A 24,929-nucleotide genomic window follows, 5' to 3' on the forward strand; every position below is an offset into this window, starting at 1 on the left:
GTGTTATTGTATGTTTTGTCATGGCAGGTATGTGATGTGTTTCATGGCTAACAAACTTACAGTATGTTATTGTGTGTATTAAAGGCTTTACATGCCAGATATGTGTGGATGTTTTCTTTCTTTTACAGTGTTTACTGTTGCTCCTGCATCAATGCATAAGTTAGGTAACTTATTCTACTTCCAACCATCATTCTTTTGTCTATTTAGTCTTATTAGTTCTTCTACTTGTTTGTTTATCTATATTTCTTAATGTTTTCCTTTTACAGAATACAACAAGATTACATTGAATGTATTAATGTGAACTCTACAGTAAACAGTAGCCATACTGTCATGTTGCGTTTTGACAATCGCAGTAGAGCAACACTTGATGGTACAGAATTTTTTTACATTCATGATCCAGAAGTCTCTGATGTGGATCCTAAACGGTCCATCTTATCGTAAGTTTGTTCTGGTTGAGCTTTCAGCTTAGGTGTAATGCATCTTTTGCTTAAATTTAGAGAAATGGCAAATATTTGACAACAGAGTTGATGATTTGTAGTAAATAGGCCATTCAATAATCTTTTTTGTCTTCTTCTATTCTAGTTCATGACATCGTTCAGCTGGCATTTAAGATCATGACATTATATATTGATTACTCTCATTTTAAGGGATAATCCAGTGGCAAGTAATGGAACACTCAGGGTGAAAGTGTAAAACTGTGTGTAATTGATAACCCCATCTGTTGGTATCAGTGTTTATTTAAGAAAGTTGCAACCAGCACAAATTATTCTCATATTCCCCAAACAGCAGCTTCTATGCATATGTATTTACTTCGCTCTAGCATCTGGCAATTCTTTGTGTGCGTGTATGGCCACCTCCCTTCCGTGTTCATTAACAAAGTTGCAACCAGCACAAATTATTCTCATAATTGGTCGATATATTAAGTGTTACAGACATGTGTGGAATACTTTTCCAATTTTTATAAATAAATAATCACTTAAACCTGTATTTGGTCTTTTTCAAAGCGGAGGGAACATGTTGACAGTCATTGGTGAAAGATTAAACAGTATCAGGAGACCAGAGCTTGTTTTTACTGTGGATAGTATGAAATTTACTAAGGTGAGAATATTAGAACGTCATCTCATATTTTCCTACTAATTGTTTTCGAAATTAAAATCAAGCTTCCCATAAAATAGATCTATACTTGAAATGGCAATGATAAGCTTCCAGCCTCCACCGGGATTCAATTCAGGGTCCCATCCTCTACTTGCAATCTCCTAAACTAACTGAAATGAATGATGTAACGTCCAAAGGTTGGAATCCAGCAAAGGAAGGTTGTCTGATCCCCCAAAGACTGCCATCTATATCAAATAATAATGGTCCTGTTGGTGATGAAGTTTACCTTCATCATTGCCTCGGGGCTGATATATATCTATATATACATAATTATATTTCATGATATAAACTTGTTTGATTAATTTTTTACAGGGAAACTGCATTCTTCTTATAGAGCAGTTCTTAGTTTAACATTAATACATCTGATTATGCAGGAAAGATAAAAACAAAACAAGTAAACTGTTTAGCTGTTGTCAGATCAAGGTTCAGAGCTGCAGGATGTTACCAGTGTGCCAATTTTATTTTATAACATATCTGAGAACCACCATCTTATATAAAGCAATGCACAGAGTTCCAGCGGGCAGGTTTTATTCACTTTATAGACAAAGATCTACCTACCGGAATATAAGCTGGTCAGAGTGACTTTAACATGACCCCTTAACAAAATTTTCTTTGAAATATGTTGCTAACAGATTTGTGAAATTATTGATGCTGGCATGATGATTTGTCCTTCTCCGAGCCTTAACTTCACTCGAACAAGGAGAAAGAGAGCTGATGAGGCAGGAGGTCTTGTTGATGTTGGGTTTATCATGGATGGAGTAACAGAACTCTTAACCTGGTCAATTGACAATAAGGAAACATTTCAGTATGTGCAAGATCCAGAATATGACCAGTTTGATGGCGGTGTTAGAGACTATGATGCTAATCCCAGTCTACTTAGTCTTACTGTAAGTAATTCTACTGATAGTATGATAGGCATATCATGAGGAAACTCATCTGCTTCAAATTACTGCTACAAAAATAAGAATTGGGATATAAGGACTTTGAAATGAATTTCATTTGACATTTGTAAACAACTTTCAGAGTGTGTGCAGATATACACCTCCCTGTCACATGTACAGTTCATCTCTATTTGTGTTACAGCAAAATAGAAAGCATATAGACCCAGCCTAGTTATATATTGGATATCGGTTGTTCTAACAATTTCTGACTAGTGATCAGAAGTGCGCAGTCATGCAAGGAAGTGTAGTGCACAAACTTTAACCGTGATAAATATGCGGTATGGCAGGACCTTGACCGTTCAATTTCAGTAAGACTGAAAAAAATACTTTTAATAAATTTTAATTGAAAGTAGTATGATGCACAACAGTAAAGTCTTATGAAGGAACATAAAGATTAATTAAGTATGGACACTTACATCTGTTTGTTGTTGCATGCATGCATCTGAGACCACCAAAGTAACTTACTCTTATTCTGTCAAGATAAGATACCTCTAAATAGCTGACTCTGTGTGCTATTGAGTTCAGTTATATGTAGTTATAACAGCTGGGGCAGGTAACATTTGAGGTGTTATTTGTATTTAAAGAGAAAATAGGAAATCCATTGCCTAAAACTGGGAGTGAAAAAAAAGCTGACATAAAGCATTTGTATACAATGAGTGTGAAGTATGCTATAAAATTATTGTCATATAGATTGTTTCAGACAGTGAGCCAATCAAATCACTAGTAAGTATCTATCTTTATTAGGCTATAGCCCTTTACATAGCATAACTCTCTGCAACTTCTGTGAGTGCTATACTGCATTATTTCTTCTGATTTATATTAGCGGTCGAACAAAGCAAACATGTGGTAGGTGGAATACTCAAATAATCTTCCTCTTGCTTTAGTAGTTTGTTACTGAAATATTTTAGTGATTGTAAATTATTTACTCTCATATAAAATTTCAAAACTTATAGAATTTGTCAAGTTTTTCTAGTGTGAAGACCAGCTCAAAGGGAATTTTGGTTGTCAATAGCAAAATTTAGTTGTCTCTGATGACCAAACAATTTTTTGTATAGTTTAGTTCTATTTTTGTTTGCCTGTCTCTTTTACACAGGGTAGAAATTTAAATGAAGGAAGCCAAGAAATAGATGTGAAAGTTTACATCGGTACAGAGCTGTGTGGAAATATTACTCTCACTGCTGAGTCCTTGGTTTGCACTCCCCCAGAGAACTCCCCACCAGCTGGGGATTTCAACAGGGAACAAACTGAGGGAAACTTACCATTTGTCACTGTAAGTTCAAAGATTACAGATAATTACAGAGTATTAACATAGAGGAAAATTTAATTGTCTATAATAACTCTAGTTTATCTTATACACAGTTATGTACTTCTAACAGAGAGGATTTAAGTTAATTATGATATTCTGATATGATTCTAAATCTATTTATTCCTACATTCCAAGTTCCTATTTGGAAGTACACTTCTGTAACACTTACTCAGACTTTACATCTAATCTCTACAAATTAAAACTGTCCATTTGTCGAGGAGGACTGATGATGACCTCACATTCTCATGTCAAACCTTTCTCCCTGTGTTTAATTACTTCAATAGCACTCCTTTGGAACAGCTTGGAAATATAGTTTTCTGGCCAATCTGAGTTTGTATGGCTGGAACCATCCAGAATTACAGGCCTAGTCTAATGTAACTCTCGTTTCAACTGCTGTGACATCCACAGAAAATACCTGTGATGGTTTTGAAGAAACCTTTCTGAAAAGTTATTGGCTCGTCATCACTGACAAAAGTCTATACGAATAAATACTATCGGTTTGTCCAAGAAGAATGATTGCCTCACGTACTCATGCCACCTTTCTCCCTTGTTAGTACCTGGAATAAACTCAAACACATCAAATAATAACCAAGGTCGTCAACGTGTGACATTACTCTCTATATGAAACAACACAAAAGCTATGCTATACCATGCCACCACTTTATTCTAAAATCTAATTTTAGATGAATAGTCATTTCCACAGTAGCTTATTTATATCTGATATTAAATAAGGGCAAAACAATATCATCACTGGGATCATGAACACGATCAGGATCACAATAGGTTCAAACTAAGGTTGCATGAACCCCTGGTAACCGGGCTTGCTTCATGGTCCACTGATTATAATAAACTCTGTGACTGATACAAGGGATTCAGTACAGTTGAAGATAGCAACACCCATATGGGTTGTAGAAACTTGCACATGAGTAAGTCACCCACCCATCTGCAGTTGTTCAGAGACTCAGACATTTATCAGCAGATAGGAAGGTGGGAGGTGTAAGGGTATGGGCAGGGGCGTCGGAGTCGGTTCGGCAGGTCCGGCGAATGCCAGACCAATATTCACGGCGCAAAAAAAAAAAAAAAAAAAAAGAGGAAGGACTAAGAAAAAAAAAAAAATGGCAAAAAATAAAGAACCAAAATGAAACATACCTTAAAAAGATGTTTCAGAAGATTAATCGGGTACAAAAACAGACAAGGGAGAATCTTGTTTTTTCATATGACACATGTGAAGGGAGGTATATTTTTCAATAATTTTCAATAATGATGACGGGAAGTAGGCTATATGTGACTACTCTGGCATGGCAGAGGTCTTGTTTTCAAGCTTGGGAAGTGCCATTTCCTGCAATCTGGGAGGCATTTTTTCAAACCAGGGTGGCGCGTAGCGTAGTTTGACCTACCAAATGTTCCCCCGATAGTTATGATAGATGGCCATACTCTGATCTGCAGTACCAATCCCAAATAGCTTCCGACGCCCCTGATGGGGGTGGAAGGAAAGGGGCATGGGAGGTGTAAGTGTATGAGGGTGGAAGGAAAGGGGGCATGGGAGGTGTAAGGGTATGGGGGTGCAATGAAAGGGGGGCAGGGAAGAGCAGCGAGGTAGGGAAAGACTGTTAACAAACAGAGCCAAAGAATCTCAAAGAAAACCAATATATATATACTCAATAGAAGATGATCAATGTTTTATATACAGGAAAGCAGCTATAATCCACTGCCCACCCTCCCCATTCCCATCCCCTCACTTCCATTCCTCCGCTTCTCATGTCACTAATAATGTTCATACTTCAGTGGTTAGTTATTAGTGCATATTATAATAACAACCTTTGATGGCTGTATCTTTGTAATATAATAAAGCAGTTTCACAAACTGGATAATTCAGCTTGTTGTTAAGTTTTGACTGATACCACATTTTTACTGTCTTCTTCTTTCTATGAGAAGTTATGTGAATGATATGTGAGGATGAGGCTTTGAAGTATCACTTGAGAATTGCTAACTAATTAATAGCTGTTATAAGTATTTACCAAATTATAATTAAAGTTGAAATAGTTTTACTTTTCCTGCAGGTCTTACATGCTAGTTTGATGTTTGAGCTAGGTCATCTCAGGTACACCAGCCAGTTTCAGTATACCTTACTGATTGTACTATCAGTGGCAGTTTTTGTCCTGCTTGTACTATTATGTACTGTGGGTTTATGGCTGCTTTACGTTAGAAAGCAAATTTCAGATGAAATTGTCGACCTGGAATATCAAATGCATGAAATACAAGATTCTGTCAGTGAGAATCTAAAGTCACGTAAGTCTTTTTGCTTTGTTTGATATCTTCTGTAATAAAGAATGAATATGTCCATTGTATTGTGTGAAACTTACTGGTAATATATGGGATACTGTCATGCACAAAGCATCAAGTATCTACTTAAGCACAAAGGAATAAATGTGAACTGCAACTCAAAAAACCTAATTTTAGGGTGTAACAAGGTTAAACTGAAAGTTAAACCTGTGATATGACCATCTTTAAAATTAGTGATCTTGGAAAACATTGCCTTTAATATATAAACATGTGGATGCCCTATGCTGTAAATAAGTGTAATTTGCAATGCTAATTAATACGTAAATTTATTTGGTACATTTCCTTGTGCCTCAGATCTGGCTAGGTAGGCTCAATATGTATCTAGTTTGCATTCCTTGAAGAAAATGGGGAAAAAATCTCTGGCTAGGTGGTTGCTGAGGTAAATTTGTCCCCATTGTTAATGGGGACTGCCACTGTCACATTATTATGGTAAATATGAATTAACATTCAGCAATAAAAACCTCAGGAAATGTGAAATGTTAGCAGATGAGAAGGAACAAAATAACTGTAGATAAGCCAACAGTTGAATAGGCATGAAAGATTGATGTGTATAAGTTAAAAGGCTTGTTGGAGGACAAACCACTATATTCCCAAAAGTAATGTCTCCATCATGTCTGTTGACTGTTACAGTATTTGCCACTCTTCAAACGACTATGCATGACTTTGACACTGCTCTGGAGCAAAGACAGATGATACCAATACACTCTAAGAGGCAGTATATCTTAAACATGCTATTCCTGGGGTTACAGGTAAAACCACCCTCACAACCAACAGAGGTACGTACATTTTTCCACTTCAGAATTTGCCTAGTATCCAATGGATGTGATCATAATAGTTTTATAACATTACTTAAAAACTGTTTAAAATATATATATATATTTGCATGGACCTTGTTAAAAACCAAGCACCATTTTGATGTAAGATGCGGGATTGGTCATCAATCAAAATTATTTTATTTTAGCATTACAGTTCTTATTCTGCAACTGTAATTCATATTATGTAGTTCTGCTACCTTAAAGAAGATTCACATGTATGTTTCTTAATTCTTGTATTGAATTCTGGTATTGGAATTGATATTTTTTGTTATACTATCCACCACATTGATCCTGTCCCCTCAATAGAGTTTCTCCTTTGTTAATTAATTGTAACATTTATCAAACAATATTATGGTAACTTAGCAAAAAAAAAATCCGTTTGCAAACTGCTTATCTACTGCCACAAGCCTGAGTAGATTTGTCAAGGCCTGCTGCTAGGACTTAAACAGCCCCCTACCCCCTTTACCTTTGGTAGCTTAGATAAACATTTCCCTTGCTATCTGATGCTATCAGGATGCAAAAATGTTTGATTAATTGAATTAAGGAAGTTACCAAAATAATCTTTGTATTGAAAGCAGGTTTTTGGGTACCATGGACAGAACTATCTTAAAGTGTCTAAGTTTATATGTTTATTAACATTGTCAGTCCTACTGGAAGTTTGCATTATAAATGATATCTCTAGGAATCAGACATCAGATTGCAATGATGACAGCCTAAAATAACATTCCCTTTGCCAGAGACTCTATCTAACTTACAGAGTTAGTTATGATTTACATAACAGAGATATTCAATTCTGCAGAGATGTTTGGGCACTTTTCCCCAATGGCAAGTCCTATCTGGTAAAGTTCATGTTAGTGAATACTAAATTAGCAAGAACTTTCACTCTTAAGTGCTGCATTAGAGGAATATGATTCAAATCCATTCAGAGAGAAAAAAAAAACATTCATTTGTCTTGCTGTTTTGTATTAAACATAGCAATGAATGACCTTAAGTTTAAGAGGTAAGTAAATCACCTGCAAATATCAAGATAGGGCACAGAAAGACATAGCGTATATTAAAGTACCACTTGGTAAGCCAAACATTGTTTTGAATATACTGATGGATTATGACACTAATTTGAGGGGACTATATCATACCATATTGTCAGCATTTTCACCCAAATAATGCAAATGAAGTCCTGCTAGGCTTTGAATAGATTTGACTTGGTATCCCTGCTACTGAGGTCCCTCATTAGCTCCAGTACTTAATCAAGGTCGATTATATACATTCAATTTTCCCCTTCCTGTCAACCTTAATCCCATTTCTAGCACTGAAAGGGAATACCTCATTCTCAAATTACCTAAGAGAAGCATTTGGTTTGTTAACATCAGCTCTTTTGGTACACCTTTTCATTCAGGAAATTTTTGAAAATGAAAAGATCAGGTCTGCAATGGAAGAATTTTCATCTAAACTGCTTTCAAAGAAAAATTTCCTGGAAACCCTCATTCGAACCATAGACAGTCATAGCAATGTTGGTCCAAGGGACAGGTAGGAAATTTTCAGTTTATTTTGAAATGAAAACAGTTAGAATTCCTTACTAAGTTTGTTATCTCTGCAATACTTTCCTCTCCCTCTACTTGCCCCGACCCTCTTTCTCCTTACCAGAATATAGGTACAAGAATCTCTCATAAGATATCCAAGCAGATTCCAATCAAAGCAGAGCCTGTCTTTACAAAATGTATTACATTGTGGCTCAGGTGTGTCTAGAGCAAACTAAGTCTAGAGCAAACTAAGTCTAGAGCAAACTAACAGTTGTGCATAGTGTATAGAGCAAACTAACAGTTGTTTATAGTGTCTAGAGCAAACTAACAGTTGTTTATAGTGTCTAGAGCAAACTAACAGTTGTGTATAGTGTATAGAGCAAACTAACAGTTGTTTTTAGTGTCTAGAGCAAACTAACAGTTGTTTATAGTGTCTAGAGCAAACTAACAGTTGTTAATAGTGTATAGAGCAAACTAACAGTTGTTTTTAGTGTATAGAGCAAACTAACAGTTGTTTTTAGTGTCTATAACAAACTAACAGTTGTTATAGTGTCTAGAGCAAACTGATAGTTGTTAACAGTAGCTCTGGTAACAGCATGGCACTCAAGTTTCCAAACTAGTCAAATTTTCAGACCTACATTTAGCTCAAAATTGAGAATTATTAACTTTTCTTGCTTTTGAAGTGACATATCATTCACTTTCAACTTATGTACCATAATGTTAAACACATTAGGATTAAAAGAACAACAGTAAATTTTGTTTGCTGACAGTCTGCTAACAGTTTTGTTTTATTTTGAGATGAAGATATTGTAAGTTTTTTTTTTTCAATCTTACCCGGCAGAGTCAACATAGCATCACTCCTGTCTGTGTGTCTACTGCTGGATAGAAAGCAGGAACTCCTAACATCGTAAGTAGTGCAAGTCTCAACACCTTCATTAATTGGTCTCAAAGTGACCAACATGAACTGGTCTGTACAATGCTGTGTAATATTCCATAGTGCACTAGTGTGTGATACTATGTTGTATTCCCTAGTGCACTGGTATGAGATGCTATGTAGTATTCACAAGTGCACTCGTCTGTACACTGCTTTGAAGTATTCACTAGTGCACTGGTGTGTATGATGATATGCAGTATTCACGGTCTGTACAATGCTATGTAATATTCTGCCACTGGTCTATGTGATGCTATATGTTGTATTCCCAAGTGCACTGGTCTGAGATGCTATGTAGTATTCCATAGTGCCTCTGGTCTGTTTGATGCTATGTAGTATTCACTAGTGTACTGGTTTGTATGATTATGTGGTATTGACTAGTGCACTTATCTGAGATGCTATGTGGTATTTACTAGTGCACTGGTCTGAGATATCTTATGTAGTATTCACTAGTGCCTCTGGTCTGTTTGATGCTATGTAATATTTACTAGTGTACTAGTTTGTATGATACTATGTGGTATTGACTAATGCACTGATATGAGATGCTATGTAGTTTTCACTTTTGTGCACTGCATGTCTGTATGATGCTTTGAAGTATTCACTAGTGCACTGGTCTGTATGATGTCATGTTCACTAGTGCATTGATCTGTATGATGCTGTATGGTATTCACTAGTGCACTGGTTTATATGATACCATGTAGTATTCACTTGTTTGTATGATACTATGTAGTATCCACTAGTGCACTGGTCTGTATGATACTATGTAGTATTTACTAGTGCACTGGTTTATATGATACTATGTAGTAATCACTAGTGCACTGATCTGTATGATACTATGTAGTATTCCCTAGTGCACTGGTTTATATGATACTATGTAGTGATCCGTAGTGTACTGATCTGTATGATACTATGTAGTATTCCCTATTGCACTGATCTGTATGATGCTATGTAGTATTCACTTTTATATTGGTTTATATGATGCTATGTCGTATTCACTAGTGCACTGGTCTGTATACACTGCTTTGTAGTATTCACTAGTGCACTGGTCTGTATGTAGTATCCCGTAATGCAAACATTATCCTTGATTTCTTTTTATCTTTACGAAGGTGAGCCAAAAAGTGATTGAATTCTCTGTCCATTCCTATTTTTTTTAGTGTCTTGTCCAATTTGATGAGAGAAAAAATTGAAGATAGTGATGGCAAGCGAAATAAATGCAGAATTTTGTTCAGCAGGTAATACTTTTTCAAACATTGCCTTATTCATACACTTCTTGTGCTTTCTAATTTTTGTCAACAAATTTCTGGTTAGTGATTAATGGGAAATATGTTTCTTCTGCCTTCATTGTGTGGTACGTACCACAATCACACATTTTCTGAGGTTGGATACTGTGACAATGTGTCCCAAGCCTGGCATAGAGTCAACCCTTTATGATGCTGTTACTGAAACTGCATCAAAATAGCCCTTAAAATGGCTAAGATATAAGGATAAATAAGAAATATTAAACATGTGACTGGTCATGTGACTAACATGAATTGACAAAGTGGGTTTGACTGGTTGCTCTTTGGTTACTATATATGATCCAAAAAGCCATCTCTGGTGGTATTTTTAACACTGATGTTTATTACGTTTCTGGTCATTGGATAAAATCAAACAGTAACAAGGAAAAATTACTTAATGGATCGCAATAATCATACATTAAGGGGCAAATATTGACACAATCTGATGGTGTTCGTCCCACATAACCCACGCTAATGCACGACTAATTCACTGTACACTGCGGTAACTATATGTTACAAAACAACAAACAAGTCTGTCTATGGTGCACTTTCTAATTTTCTAATGAATTTCGGAAAAAAAGCTCCAAAGTAGATTGTTTCTTATTCTAAATGAACTCTGACCAGGTGGGTTTAATGGAGAAAGCTGTCGCAATCGAAAGAAAGAAATTTATTTCTGTTGCCCTTATGGCGTGAATGATTTACTGTAAAATCACTGCGACCAACCATATCAGCGTATTCATTTCACAAATGTAAGCTAAATAGTCTACACATGCGGCCCGATCAAGATTTTAACACAGTCCTATACTCGTATCGTCCACTTTTTCAATTCCACGGATTAAGCTTCTAAAAACACCTGTTTATTAATTGCAATGGAGGGATATGACACAATTTCACAGCTACATCGGTAAGATCGAGAGAAATATACTATTCAAGAGAAGGGACCTAAGACAGGCTAACCACAAAAGTGAAAGCAATACTAGGCCTAACAGGCATAAACGAAACAGAGATTTGATTGGCGCATGATCTGTTGGCAGGACTTGCAAATTTTGATTGAAGTTTGTAGAATCTGTGGACTCGTTAAAAAATCTTGCGAAATTGATACAACTCGAAGATATATAACTATATAAATATAATGAAAATTAATGTGAAAATTGTATAGAACGGTGTCATTTTCACTGAGCTTTTAGTGCAGTAAGCTGGGAAGGTCGAATTTTAAATTTGACAGACAAGTTACTGAGACTTTAACGGTGAACATAGGGACTGCCACCGCTTCAATTGTTTGTTTTTTATGTTTTGTTGTTGTTTTGTTTTGTTTGTAACTTTTTGTTAGCTTTGTTCCTTTTGTTTTCATTTTTTGTTCCATTGTTTGTTAAGGAATGAAACAGTTCTGGACAAGCTGATATCAAACTGGGTTACTCTTTTCCTGTACAAATATTTCAAGGTAATGAAACCATGACAGCTGGTGGTAAAAATATGCATTTGATTTAAGATGTTTGTAAAACCTTCTCTGTTTGAAGACAACTAATTGCCAGCACATTTTAATGAAATCAGTTTCAGAAATAAACTTAGAACCAATGATGAAGGTATTGAAATCACACAAGTGGAAATTATTCCAGCTATGTGTGTATTGAAATTTACATTTAATAGTAGTAATATTTCAAGATGCTTCACAGAAAGTAACTTGCAAGTATTTGGTACCCAATCGTCACAGTTTCTGGCTTACATATTATTGTCAACAATGAAGGTAAAACACCATATTGGTACCAAAACTATTAATTTAGTCAGACAGTACCATGGCTGTGAGAAGAGGGCCCGGGAAGGGGGAATTAAGTTTGTTGTTGCAACTCCCCTCTGGATGACTCTGCCATATATTTGGATAACTCACTTAAATGAGTTACAAATACTATCAGTTGTTTACCATGTTTAATGAGAATGTTCTTGGTAGATTCATTTGGGAATATTTCTTCATTCTTTACAATGCATACAAAAACTTTATTTCAATGTTATGACTAAGCAGTGGCAGTAATAATAATAACTGACAAAGGGTAAATGCTATACTGAATATATGCAAGAGAAAGAATTCAATAACTGCTTCCTAGAAAAGATATAATAATAATTCAACTTTCTTTTAATAGTAGGGAATGCACTATATCATTTCTCTTCTTTTAGAAAAATTCCTGTGTTTCTATTAAGAATAACAATGCAAAATGTAATATTTTGCATGAATCAGATAGAAGTTGATTGGATCCTTAATATCTTCCATGTCACCAAAATTGATTTATTCTAAAGTACCATGGAATGTCTTAATGAGACAAAGACGAATAGCCTATTTTCAAAATTCTGTTTATACATATAAAGTACAGGACGTAAGGGAATGATCTGTAACTTTTCATCTTAATTTCTGTGTGCCACATATATCAATACCTGTCATAGCATGTTATGTTTATGCATATTTTTTAGGCCAATGCAGCAACTCCACTTTACCAGCTGTACCATGTAATTAGGTACGTCTGTCAAAAGGGCCCCATCGATGCTGTCACTGGCAAGTCACAATTCTCAATCAACGACCAAAGGATGCTGGAAACTCAAATCTATTTCACTGAATTTGTAAGTTTTCAACAAGTTAAAACAAAAATTGCTAGATAAATTCATGTAGAGTAAGAATAGTTGAAGGTGGGAGGGGGAGAGGGGAGGGGTAGGGCAGGATTAGGTTCACAGTAAATCCATTTTTAATGTGCATGACATGCACTCACTCTGAGACAGAAGATCAGTTTGTCATTCTACATAAGTTCCTTTAAGAATACAGTTGTTAAACACTGATAATTTTCATTTTTCAGAACGTTGATTTGATTGCAAACAGTGTGACAGGAGAGAAGATTTCTCTGCCTGTTCTAGATGTAAATACTATTACACAGATTAAAGAAAAGATTGTGTCAGTGCTTTATAAAGACGTCCCATTCTCAGAGCAACCTCTCCCATCCTCTTATGATCTGAGTGAGTACACTTATGTCATCTTTAATGAACCATGTTGTATTTTTAATTCAGCTTGATTAATCTTGATTGGCATTGAATTTGTCTCTTGTTATCTCACTCAGTTTTATAAGCCTTTCCAATTGATTGTGTATGGTATTCCTTTTTAGTTACATTCATGGTGCATAGCTAGACAGAATAATTAATGTTCCATATTAACTGTCACTGTTTTATTTCCCTTCTGATAGTGTGGCGTACTGGGAATGAAGGACAACTCATCATTAGAGATGAAGATGAACTCAGTGGAAACACAGAGAATGGTTGGAGGAAGATAAATACTCTTGCAGACTTTAATGTAAGTCATAAACAGAGAAAACAGATACCGGCTGTTAATGATAGTGGAGAAGTCCAAAGACTACTGGAAAATAAACCAGCTTTTGTGACAGATATATATATACTGGGGAATTAATTATCTTTGTAGCACAGCTTCCTAATTATTGGAATGTCTTAGATTGGGCTATTATCAGACAGAGGTTTTCCAATGACTGTGTTGGAGAGAGCAAGGAGGTGGGAGAGGGAGGAATGGGAGGAGAGGGCATGGGTGGGGAGGAGGGACAACATTCAGTAATTGTAATTTGTTTTTGTTATTGAAATTTACCTTTCATCCTCGAACATGGCAATGTTTAGCTAGAAACTGAGAAAGAGTTTTGTGTATCTACGAGTAACTTGTTAACAAAGTCAATGTTTCTTACATCTCACAGGTAACACCAGAACATGCCTGTTTTGAGCTGGTAGGGAAACAAGAGCACCCTAACATTGAAACTGCAGGTCAAGGTGCTACTGCTGAAGTAGATGGTAAATATAATCAAGACAAGATGTGTTTTGAAATTTGAATCATGATTTGTGCAGTTCTACAATATAATCTTTTAATTTAGCATTTAACATCAGTCACCACTTCTGAAGTATTTGTGAAGAAGCCTGTTTCAGTAGTCATTGTATCCCGTTTCCTCTCATACCCTTTCCCTGTCTGTCATCTCTGTGTCCTTCTCTTAGAACTTTCTCCCAGGATTCTTGCACCTCTCCTCCACATCTTACGCCCCTTATGCAACGCCTTTACCAATTAAAGAAACTTATTTTGTCATTTGGTATTGTAATAAGTTTCAGCAACAACCCTGTGCAATTCAGCATGTGTATTTTATTAATGATCATAATACATCAAACATTAATAAGAAAATTAACATTAATCTACTTTTTACTTATCTTTCAGCAGAAGGAAATTGGAGACCAGATGGAGGTGTGAATGGAGTCCAAGCAAGAAGAAATACATTCAGAATGAGTATTGATTTACCTTGGTTGGCCCCTGGAACCAGAGTTTGGCATTTGGTGAGATATATGCATATTGAAGGTAGAATTGTTTCACTTACCAATGATTATTATGTAAATCAGAGCCGTGTAACTATCATATATAAGAAGAAGATGTCTCTCTGATGGATTGCGGGTATGGGATTTCAATTGCATGGAAGTAATTATCTATATTAGCATGAAATCTGTGATGTAGTTAGAAAGGTAAAGTGCTGATAATAATGCTTATGTGCTTAATTATCTTCAACTTTAATTGATTATATGATACTTTTCTGTTTTTTTTTTGGGGGGGGAGGGTCTGATGGTGAAAGGGCATATGGGGGAAGGGTTGCTGTGGTTTGGCTCTTGAGAAATATAGTAAAAGACAGATTAATGAAAACTAGAATTAGACCTTTACCTCTCTTTTTGGTTTCAAAGAGCATTACTAACTTTTCATGGGGCCATGAAGCTGACACTATTGACCCTTTGATTTCGATCTCAGCAAAACATTCAGCTTTGTCGATAAAATAACCACCAGTCATCTAAACTATTGTTTTAAAGAAAGCACTGTAACACATTTCATCTCTGGGTACTCATATATTGGAACACACATAACATTGTAGAATAAGTCTCCATGTAAATTCCCAGTAATCACTGTTATAGGTTTGACCTATTTAAGAAACAATATCGCTAGATTGATGATGGACAGTGCTTTGTCAAATTACTTATCATGCAGAAACACCTCTCTGAAGTAAACTGTCAATAAAGTTTCTTTCTAATCAATACAGGTGAAAGAAGAAGATGAGAATGAAGACCAGGATGATAAGAAGAGCAAACGGAAGGAGATAAAAGAAGTTGTCCTGCCATTCCTCCCGGCAACAAGGGTAAGATTCATTCACTACTATACCTCCCGGCAACAAGGGTAAGATTCATTCACTACTATACCTCCCTGCAACAAGGGTAAGATTCATTCACTGCCATTCCTCCCGGCAACAAGGGTAAGATTCATTCACTGCCATTCCTCCCGGCAACAAGGGTAAGATTCATTCACTGCCATTCCTCCCGGCAACAAGGGTAAGATTCATTCACTGCCATTCCTCCCGGCAACAAGGGTAAGATTCATTCACTGCCATTCCTCCCGGCAACAAGGGTAAGATTCATCCACTGCCATTCCTCCCGGCAACAAGGGTAAGATTCATTCACTGCCATTCCTCCCGGCAACAAGGGTAAGATTCATTCACTTCTGAACGTTTGTATTTTTGCATGATCAGAGTTTTACTTCAGTGAGGTGAGAAAAAGGGGAAGGTTGGCAAGGGGGAATGGTACATGAAAAGTTATTTTTAGTATCTGCTTACTTTATTAAAAGAAGTGCAAAACTAAACCCTGTTCCACTTTCCCCGTCATTCAGTAACTAGTGCAGTAGCATAATATTATCAGTTGCAGTGCAGAACAAAGCTCCAACATCTGTCACAAAAGTGTAGCAGGACAAGGCCTTTATTGTGAAACTAATGGTACTTTTACTTGTTAATATTTCTGAAAATTAATACTTTCTTAGAAGGTTTTAACATTTTGTTGTAAGGTGCTACAAGACAATCAGCTAACAACATTGTGCTCCATAGTCGAAACATTGTTGTTCTTTGCTTCGGCTGGGTAGAATGCTTCATAAGATTAAAAGGATACTCCTGAGAAAAATTGATTTTACAAGGTTTGAGAGAGAAACATTTCCTTAGCATCATCGTGAAATTTGAATTCAATTCCTGCCTACGGTTTCAAGATAATTATAATAGCTTTCGAAGTTAAACATGTTTCTTACCCAACATGAACTTAAGCAAGCAGCTGCAGTGTGATATGTCAGGGAAGCATAGTGACAAATGTGTCATTCATGTTTTCCTTGAATATTCACATAAAATCTCCTATTTTAAACTTGGTATATCCCATAAAAGTTAAAAAACAATAGCGAAAAGCAAAAGGTAAACAAAACATTTTGCTGTCACTGTTCACCTATGACATCACAACTGTTTGCTTTAAGTTACCTTATAGTAGATTTTGTGACAATTTCAATAAGCAATATCTCGATAACTTTATGTAGGAATTGCTTTCAAATTTGACCGGGATGCATAGAATCTGTTTATTTTCATTACTCATCCTCTGGCCTATCCTTTTAAGATAAATAAAACCTGAAATTTCCTGATAATTTGGAGAGTAAATTTCTTTCATTTATCATTCCATCCATAGAATTACATCCAAAAGTATGTTGATAATCTGCTGGATGCCATGTTTACGGAACAAGACTCAGATATACCCAAGGCTATCCAGTATCTCTTTCAGTTTTTTGATGAAGAGGCTGGAAAACTAGATGACCCAGACTTTGCTAAAGCCTGGAAAGACAATGTGTAAGTTTCAATGTGTGATTACAAATCAGGCAGGTTTACTTTGTTGTTTTCTGTGAGTGAGGGGGAGAGCATGAATTGTTAGAAACAGTTCATTATCATTATGAAACCATGATACAACATTCACTTTGTAACCAGTCAAGCTAATAACTTATGTAATTCTAAGGAAGCCACCCTCCCATCCTACTTGAACTAGAAAGCCAAAAATGCAGCAGAGATAAAAGAGGCAAATTACACATTTTCACTGCAGATAACCTTTTTTAAAACAATGGAATGGAATTATTAATGACCTACTAATTAACAAAAATAGTTTTATAGCAATCTCAGTTGGGAAATACACAGTAGATGGTGAGAAAAGCCAGAAGTTGCACTCAAAATTGGTTCATTTTTCCTTTTCTTTCTGGCTCATTCAGGGGCAAAATGTGGATTTATCTTTATATTTGGTCTTCTATAGGTTGGCTTTGAGATACTGGACTACCATCATAGCTAACCCTCAGTATGCCTTAGATGTAGGAACAGAGAACTATATCCAGGCCTGTCTCAGAATTCTGGTACAAGTCGTGAAGGACACTTGTGCAGGTAGAAGTAAACCAACCAAAAGCCAGGTTAGTTGGATTACAATATGCCTTCATTCTCAGCGACAGATGATATATTATTACAGCAAGTGCAAAGTGCTTCCCCTGCAAGACAAATATATGTTATTATTTCACCAGGTTATTTTGGCAAGTAAGGTAGCCAATTATTATCATTGTGTAGGAAACTTGTACTGTATGTTAGGTGAGATCATATAAATTGAAGTAGGAAGAACGACATGATGCAACATATACTGAAGCCACTCATCCAACTGGTGGCCCTTTGCTTGTCCGGAAGGAAATAATACAAACACTACGTCTTTGACATAATTAAAGTGATATAGTTCACATAAGTCACTTGAAATGGTGATATCGTGTGCCGCATTTGGGTGCCAAAATCGTCCAAAATGTGACAGTGGACTGTAGTTTCACAGGTAATTCTTAGGAAGTGATAATAGAAGCAAATACATAGGAATCTAATAACTTTACTATAGTGTCGTCTGCTCAGCTGCTGTATTTTTATACACTGGTCCTGTGATATAGTTAACCAGCCTAGGTCCCTAGACCGGCTATGGATTTCCTTTTGGATGTGATATGACTAAAGCCTAATGACAAAGATTATCACCACCTAATTTGACTTAAAACTGTATCCCTAAAGATAGATAAAAATGCCAGAATAACATGGGATGGCAGTAATGATGTCCTGGGCTTATCACTAATTATTCAATACTAGGAAAATAGGCTTAATCTAGCTTTAGGACACTGTACAGAGCCTTGCCCAATGTCTAACTTAGGTTAGCCTAGGTCATAACTTAAGCCTAGAATATTTCAGTATATAACATAAAACATATCTAGAATTGTTCAAACATCCTCCCAACACTGAAAGAGTGGCAAAAGGGCATTGGCAGTATCAACCTATCCAGTAATCTGAGTTTTGAGGTAGGCCAAAGCCTACTCAGTCCAGCCAGGTATGTTTTGGACAGTAACTTTATAGGCTATTTTCCTAAATTTACTCAACTATGATTTAAGGCCTAATAATATTTACTAACCATGTTCGGACAAAGCTTTGTAGGCAAAACGACACACACAAGCCACTACTGTACTAACATCTCATTATTTGATGACTGTTACTCATAGGCGTAGGAGCCTAATTTGATTTGGGGGGGCTGTAACGACTTGCCCGAAAAATAGAGCCAAAATTTTTCGCGCGCTTCGCACGCATTCAACATTTCAATGTGCATATCATATAGGCATTCATCGGTTACTACATCACATGCCTTTACCCAATGAATGCTTATATGGTATGCACACTAAGATGTTGAATGCGCGCGAAGCGCGCGAACATTTGGGTTATATTTTCCGTTTTATCACCCTTTCATATTGGTTATAATTATTGGGGAAGTCGTTACGATAATAATAATAATATCAGTTTAACCATTGAAAAACCATTGCAAATTAACCATTGCAAATTATTCTTCTTTCAGTAGGTGCCCGAAAAATTATCACCATATTGCCCGAATTTTCACTAAAAAAAAATTGAAATAGACACTCCAAATTTTTCTTCTTTCAGTAGGTGCCCGAAAAAATATCACCATATTGCCCGAATTTTCACCAAAAATTTTGGTTGGGGGGGCTGCAGCCCCCCCAGCCCCCCCGCCTCCTACGCCTATGCTGTTACTAATATAGAACATGCACCAAACTTTCTTCACTCTCACTTAGTAAGGTGGGATCTGTTATCCTGCATAATCTACTACCCACTTTGCGACATAAACATTAAACTGAGAACTGCATGCACAAAATAATATGGAAGTATTTTACACAAGTGGGAGTTTGTGGGAAGGGGGGGGGTTGGGTTGCTTCTCATGGCATTTTCCAGGTTCTACTATGACACTATCTGAGTGGAGCACTAAAATAATACAAGCAAAAAAGAAAATATTTGCCATGTGCCTCTCGGATACTGGAAATGACACTTTCCAGACATTAAAAGAGCATAAAACACTCCAGTTGCTCAAGTCATTAGAGGCAAAAAAAGAAAGTCATTAGAGTTTTCAAAGTATAGTGCTTACCACTCTGGTCACCATAACATGTCTCTGTTGTGAAAAGAACACCTTCTCTTTTGAATAAAAAGGGTAAAATCAGATTCCATTTCAAAGTTGAATGCACAATGTATACGTATGAAGACGTACAAATGATCTCACTATTTTCAAGGCTTCACTGCTTGAACACACAGCAATACACTGTGTCAGCATTTTTCCTAGTTCAATTTCTATGAGTGAGATAGACATACGTTCTGTGTTGATTAAATGTGCTATAAATTGAATATCTATATGCAGGATAGGTAAACCTGAAAATGTAAAGATATATTGATCTTGAAACTTTTTTTCAGGACTAATTAAAATCACATGTAGTTCTCTTTGTGAAATTGACAAACAAGATTTGTGAAAGGCTACTCTGTACCTGTCAATTAGTACCTATGTTCTTATCTTCTATCATATATGATAAATACATCCTATGTTGTAAGAAACTGCATTTGCCAGATGGTACTAAAACCTTTTTTATCATTTGCCACTTTTTAGGACTTTTCTCCCAGTCGATTGCTGTACTCTAACTTCCTACCAGGATACATCAACAAGCTACAGAACCATTACTTGCATGTTCAGTCTTTGGGCAGAATCAGCTCGGAAGATCTAGCACTTGAGTGCCACCTGTTGCAAGAGGTATATCACATCTTTAGAATTGGTATTGTTTCAAAGTATTCAAAATCAATTTATTCAATTATATCTGGGTCCATTTAATAGTTCTTTTAAATATTCCCTGTTTGCTCTTCTGATTTGATGAAACACATACTTAAAAATTGAGTATTCCTGTGGAAGGACACATTCTTTTCTATATTTCTCTATTCATTTATTTATTTGATTTATCATGTGTATAGAGTTGTAGAAACTATGCAAACGTGAAAGGAAGTAAACTCAAACCTCTTGATGCTGGACAAGTAGAAGTTTCCCTAGATGAAAAACATAATTTTTTGTTTTGTTTAAACTATACAAAAGAAAGACATGAGAAATCTCCCACATCTCCCCCACCCCCCTCCCACAATCCCACCTTCTCTCTCACACATACACATAACAGGTTAACACGTAAAGTAGTTGTTTTTCATGCCTGGAGGTAAAGAAGATTTGGCTTTAAGAGTATGAGGTAGCTAGTTCCTCAGTGAGGTAGAACAGCACTTCAGACTGTGTATGTGTTGCAACATAAAGGGATACATAGACTAATGGTCTGTCTAAGTATACATAGTGAAGTTAGTCAAATGACAAGATGTGAACAATAGTGAATGATAAAAGGTAAGATTTGTGTATGTTTAGTATTCTTAGGCATGAATGTACTGCTGAAATAATCGTTTCATGCTCCCTTTCCTTTCAATCCATTGTTTTATTCTTTTGTCTTTGCAGGATTTTGCCGACACCTTTGACCTGACCAGTACTCAGTATGAACTCTTCAAACTGCTGCAAACTTATCAGGAACCAGTAAGTAAACTAATCTATTCCTTCATATGCTCAGAAATACATCATTTGAAAATCTATGTGATATGCACAGGTGTTTGATGTTACCCATGTTAGATCCTGCCATTGATCAGGGCAGAACAAGATGTGATTGGTATATGCAGAATTATTTAAAGCAAACCTAGAAGGCAAGAATAAGTATGAATAGAAGTTTTAAATTAAGGCAATTGATTTGGCTTGTGCCATTCATTTTGTGGAATAATTGGCCATATTTACCACTTATGACAGTTAATTGACAAACTTCATTGATTAATTTGAATTGAAACATAACACCTCATAGAAGTTTAATATAATGCTCATTTTTTAATGATCAGTATATTGCTTTCTTTACCAACAGTTAATGGAAGGCTTAGAAGAAAATGATGTTTGCCAGGAGTTAAACATGGCAGGAACATTGAAATCCCTGTTGGATTACATTGCTGATATTACAGGATATGATTAAACTCCAATACACAAAGCAGGCTGGACTAAGGAATATTTGCAATAATGAAAGAGTTTATATCACCAATTTTTTTAGATAAAATGAAGATATTTAGGTATTTAACATCATGGTGATGACAAAGTTGTGTCATGTAACATGCTCTGATAGCTATTTAGGTGGGTGGGAAGGAGACATATTGCATTGCAAACATGGCAGGCTCTTCTTTTGTAAGCAGTCAAACTTTGAAGTTTATACTCATTTTGTCATGTAGGATAACCATAAGAACATTCCAAGATGTATCAAGTAAACAGTACTATTCTCATGAAATTCATAGCTGTCCTAGAAAAAGAGCAGATATAAGTAACTACCACAAGGTATTGCACACAAACTATGGTAACTAGGTACATCTGATATGAGGGAGCTGTATGTATTGTATGTTAATGCTTTCCACTAAAAGATAACAAGCTTTCTCAAGGTGTTTCAAATCTGCTGTAAGACACATAAAGCAGTCTAACAATAGTGTTTGTGATGAAAGGGGAGGGACTCGACACATGCAATCAGCTGCTTGAAGGGTTGCTGATATCATAATATTTAGATCATTTCAAAATGGATAGCACATGACTGTTTAAGAGATAGGTTTTGTCAATTTTTGTAAAAACATTTACAGATAATGAGCGTGAACATTTTATATTCCTTTATACCGATCATGTGAGCCTGATTCAGCAAATGTCCATAATCTACATTACTTGATTCTATGCAAAGTGATTGTAAATGAGAATTTAAAATTTCTCTTAGATGATTTTAGGTGAGGCTACAGTCAAATAGTGTTCCTTCACTGCTAAGACTGGTTACTTTGGGTAGGGAGGTTATATGGATACAATTAAAGATTAAAAAATTATTGCAATGGTTATTTGAGCACTTGGTCTAAGGCCGTTTTTTTGTTCATTATTTTGCTCATTTGATTTTCTATGTTTTATCAGCAGCTGGTTTTCAAGTCAAGAGGTGGCTATTTCACCTTGTATTTCACAGGAACCATTTTTCTATCACTTTTTTCTTTCTTTTTCACTTGTCTTTATTACATATTATTGAATTTCCAAACCAGATATATGGATTTATAGAAGTATGAAATATTTTATATCCAGCATTTGTCACTCATTTATGGATAATCAAATCTCCAGATATGATATGCTACTACAAGTTACTCAAAGTTCCTGTTTTTCCTTTATTTTTTGCCTGTAAATAGCTTTAGAAATTCAAGTATGTTCTTTTTCATCTTATCTTTAATAGTATATGGTGATGGTTTATATACAATTATATCAGTATTGTACTAATGAATGCATTCAATGAATTTTTTAAAGTAGTGTTTGGTGTAGCTTTCAGCACATTAAAAAGTTCAGTTTACAACTTTAAGAATTTATTTTCATCATATTCATAGTGGAATAACAAGACAGTGCAAAAGTTGTGTTGCTGTTCTATAATAGGTGAGTATTACATTAATGTTTAACAAAATGTAAATACAATGACTTCTAAACACTGCAGTCTTCTCAAGTAGATTTGAACCACTACTTGACTATTTTAATTTTGCTTCTATTGAGTATATTTATATGCTAATGATGCCTGCAATATCTCCTCAGTAGCTAACAACATGTTGTTTCATTAAAATATGATTTTAGAGTACTATTAATGAATGGTCTTCATAATATTGGTTGTTGGGAGATATAATACAATTATTTTGGAACTTATAAGCTGTCTTTGAAAGTTGATAGAAGCTAATCATATATATTTTATGGGTACATACCATATGACCTTTGACCCAAAGTTTGTGTGAAAATTAATGAAGCCCTTGACATGAGTGATAACACATCCAATATATTTATTAATAGTAATATTAATATTATATGAACACAAGGATCAAGAAATAGTTCTTCAATTAATAGATTATATACACCAACTTATTTGAAGTAGCAGCATCTGATGTTTCAAAATGATATATCACCAATCTGTCATTTCAACTTCAGGGTCCAATGTCACATACAAGATCTTTTGGTGAACGTAGCTCTCTGAATGCTGCACCAGGTTTATGGATCTCCCTCCTGGTTGAACTTAGTTCTTTGGATTCTATTTTTCTATTCAGGCACTGTCTTAAAACGTTTCTTTGCTCTCAACTCTATTAGTTTTTGCACCTTCAGCACCTGTAGAGCGCATTGAAAAACTTTTGTAGGAGTCTGCTCATTATAAGACTAGTTATTATTATGATTATAAAATAATTTCATCTTGCCATCTTAGATGGCACTTACAAAGTATTTCCTCTGTTTTAACAACTTTTTTTTTTTTTTACTTCATTGTTAAACAAAGTACAATCATGCAGAGAATAATGACATTTTCCTCTGTTAGTTTTTTCTAATATTATTTTCATTCAGCAGTACTACTTTAAATAAAGTTGCAAAGAAACAAACCAAACTTGTGTAAATAGAGGCTTAACTGTTAGGCTCAACTTTCTTAAAGTGAAGCCTTTCTTTTGATTGTTGATGCAGAGTGTAATATAATTATCCAGTTTTTGTTTCATATATTTAATTTTCTTTCCATAAGAAATAACATGTACACCTATTTGCCATATTCTGAGTTAAATCCTTGCCTCTCCCTTCAGAAATCCCCCCCCCCACTCCCCTTCTCCCTTTCTTCTTAGTGCTTGTTGGTTTGTAATTGTTTGTATGGGATCTATTTTTTGTAATTGTTTGTGTGGGTCTGGTAATTTTTTGTATTAGGCCTCTGTTAGAATGTATATGAAATGATATTTACTATAACCTTGCCCTGCAGTGAAACAATTGACTACTTTTTTTGTTATCATTCCTATATTATTATTGATCATTCCTTGGTTATAGTAAATCTTTTACTATACCCTGTTTTGATATTAAGCAAAAACTTCAACTTATTCAGAATGATTTCCAATTCTATGAACAGTAACTTTCATGTTCAACTTTACAAAATGAGGAAACTTAAGTCTCATGTGACAGGCAAGCGTTCTGGAGATTGGAAATTAAAATAATTAAAAAATCAAGCATCTGTATCAATATATGACCACTGAGAACAAACTATATAGAACAAAAAAACAGCTAAATTTCTTTGCCAAAATGGGAACTGTAAATTGCAAGTAATGTGGATATGTGCGAGTCACATACAGACTTGCATTGTGAGCAAAACATACTAATATGGTCTCGAGTTCTACTATAAGTCTTGTGCAAAGGTCATTCTATGTAATGATAATTGATACAACAAATTATGTTTAAACAATCTTGAGATAACCTTTGCATCTCAAAATATTTATCAGCACTAAGGCTACATTTTGCATTAAGTCGTTCACAGTCAGATGGTTCCATACTCCTGAGT

At 35.4% G+C, this 24,929-nt stretch overlaps 2 protein-coding genes across 2 annotated transcripts in view; both read left to right on the plus strand.

Moving 5' to 3' along the window:
* Nucleotides 1-24,350, plus strand: part of LOC139961306 (plexin-A4-like) — a 64,402-nt gene extending 40,052 nt beyond the window's left edge. The window contains exons 17-37 of the mRNA XM_071960432.1: nucleotides 267-437; nucleotides 1,005-1,098; nucleotides 1,788-2,042; nucleotides 3,190-3,366; nucleotides 5,463-5,691; nucleotides 6,376-6,521; nucleotides 7,957-8,087; nucleotides 8,922-8,987; nucleotides 10,166-10,243; nucleotides 11,663-11,729; nucleotides 12,749-12,895; nucleotides 13,126-13,282; nucleotides 13,507-13,613; nucleotides 14,020-14,113; nucleotides 14,526-14,641; nucleotides 15,388-15,483; nucleotides 16,835-16,992; nucleotides 17,444-17,594; nucleotides 20,138-20,278; nucleotides 21,011-21,085; nucleotides 21,459-24,350. Of these exons, the coding sequence (XP_071816533.1) occupies nucleotides 267-437; nucleotides 1,005-1,098; nucleotides 1,788-2,042; nucleotides 3,190-3,366; nucleotides 5,463-5,691; nucleotides 6,376-6,521; nucleotides 7,957-8,087; nucleotides 8,922-8,987; nucleotides 10,166-10,243; nucleotides 11,663-11,729; nucleotides 12,749-12,895; nucleotides 13,126-13,282; nucleotides 13,507-13,613; nucleotides 14,020-14,113; nucleotides 14,526-14,641; nucleotides 15,388-15,483; nucleotides 16,835-16,992; nucleotides 17,444-17,594; nucleotides 20,138-20,278; nucleotides 21,011-21,085; nucleotides 21,459-21,563 (2,761 nt within the window). The 3' untranslated portion in view covers nucleotides 21,564-24,350. The remainder of the gene's footprint in view (nucleotides 1-266; nucleotides 438-1,004; nucleotides 1,099-1,787; nucleotides 2,043-3,189; nucleotides 3,367-5,462; nucleotides 5,692-6,375; nucleotides 6,522-7,956; nucleotides 8,088-8,921; nucleotides 8,988-10,165; nucleotides 10,244-11,662; nucleotides 11,730-12,748; nucleotides 12,896-13,125; nucleotides 13,283-13,506; nucleotides 13,614-14,019; nucleotides 14,114-14,525; nucleotides 14,642-15,387; nucleotides 15,484-16,834; nucleotides 16,993-17,443; nucleotides 17,595-20,137; nucleotides 20,279-21,010; nucleotides 21,086-21,458) is intronic.
* LOC139961196 (uncharacterized) overlaps nucleotides 1-24,929 on the plus strand; it is a 101,162-nt gene that overhangs the window by 32,678 nt on the left and 43,555 nt on the right. The gene's annotated exons all lie outside the window — the stretch shown is intronic.

Source organism: Apostichopus japonicus, chromosome 20, assembly GCF_037975245.1.
Source record: "Apostichopus japonicus isolate 1M-3 chromosome 20, ASM3797524v1, whole genome shotgun sequence".
NCBI classification, from domain to species: Eukaryota; Metazoa; Echinodermata; class Holothuroidea; order Aspidochirotida; family Stichopodidae; genus Apostichopus; species Apostichopus japonicus.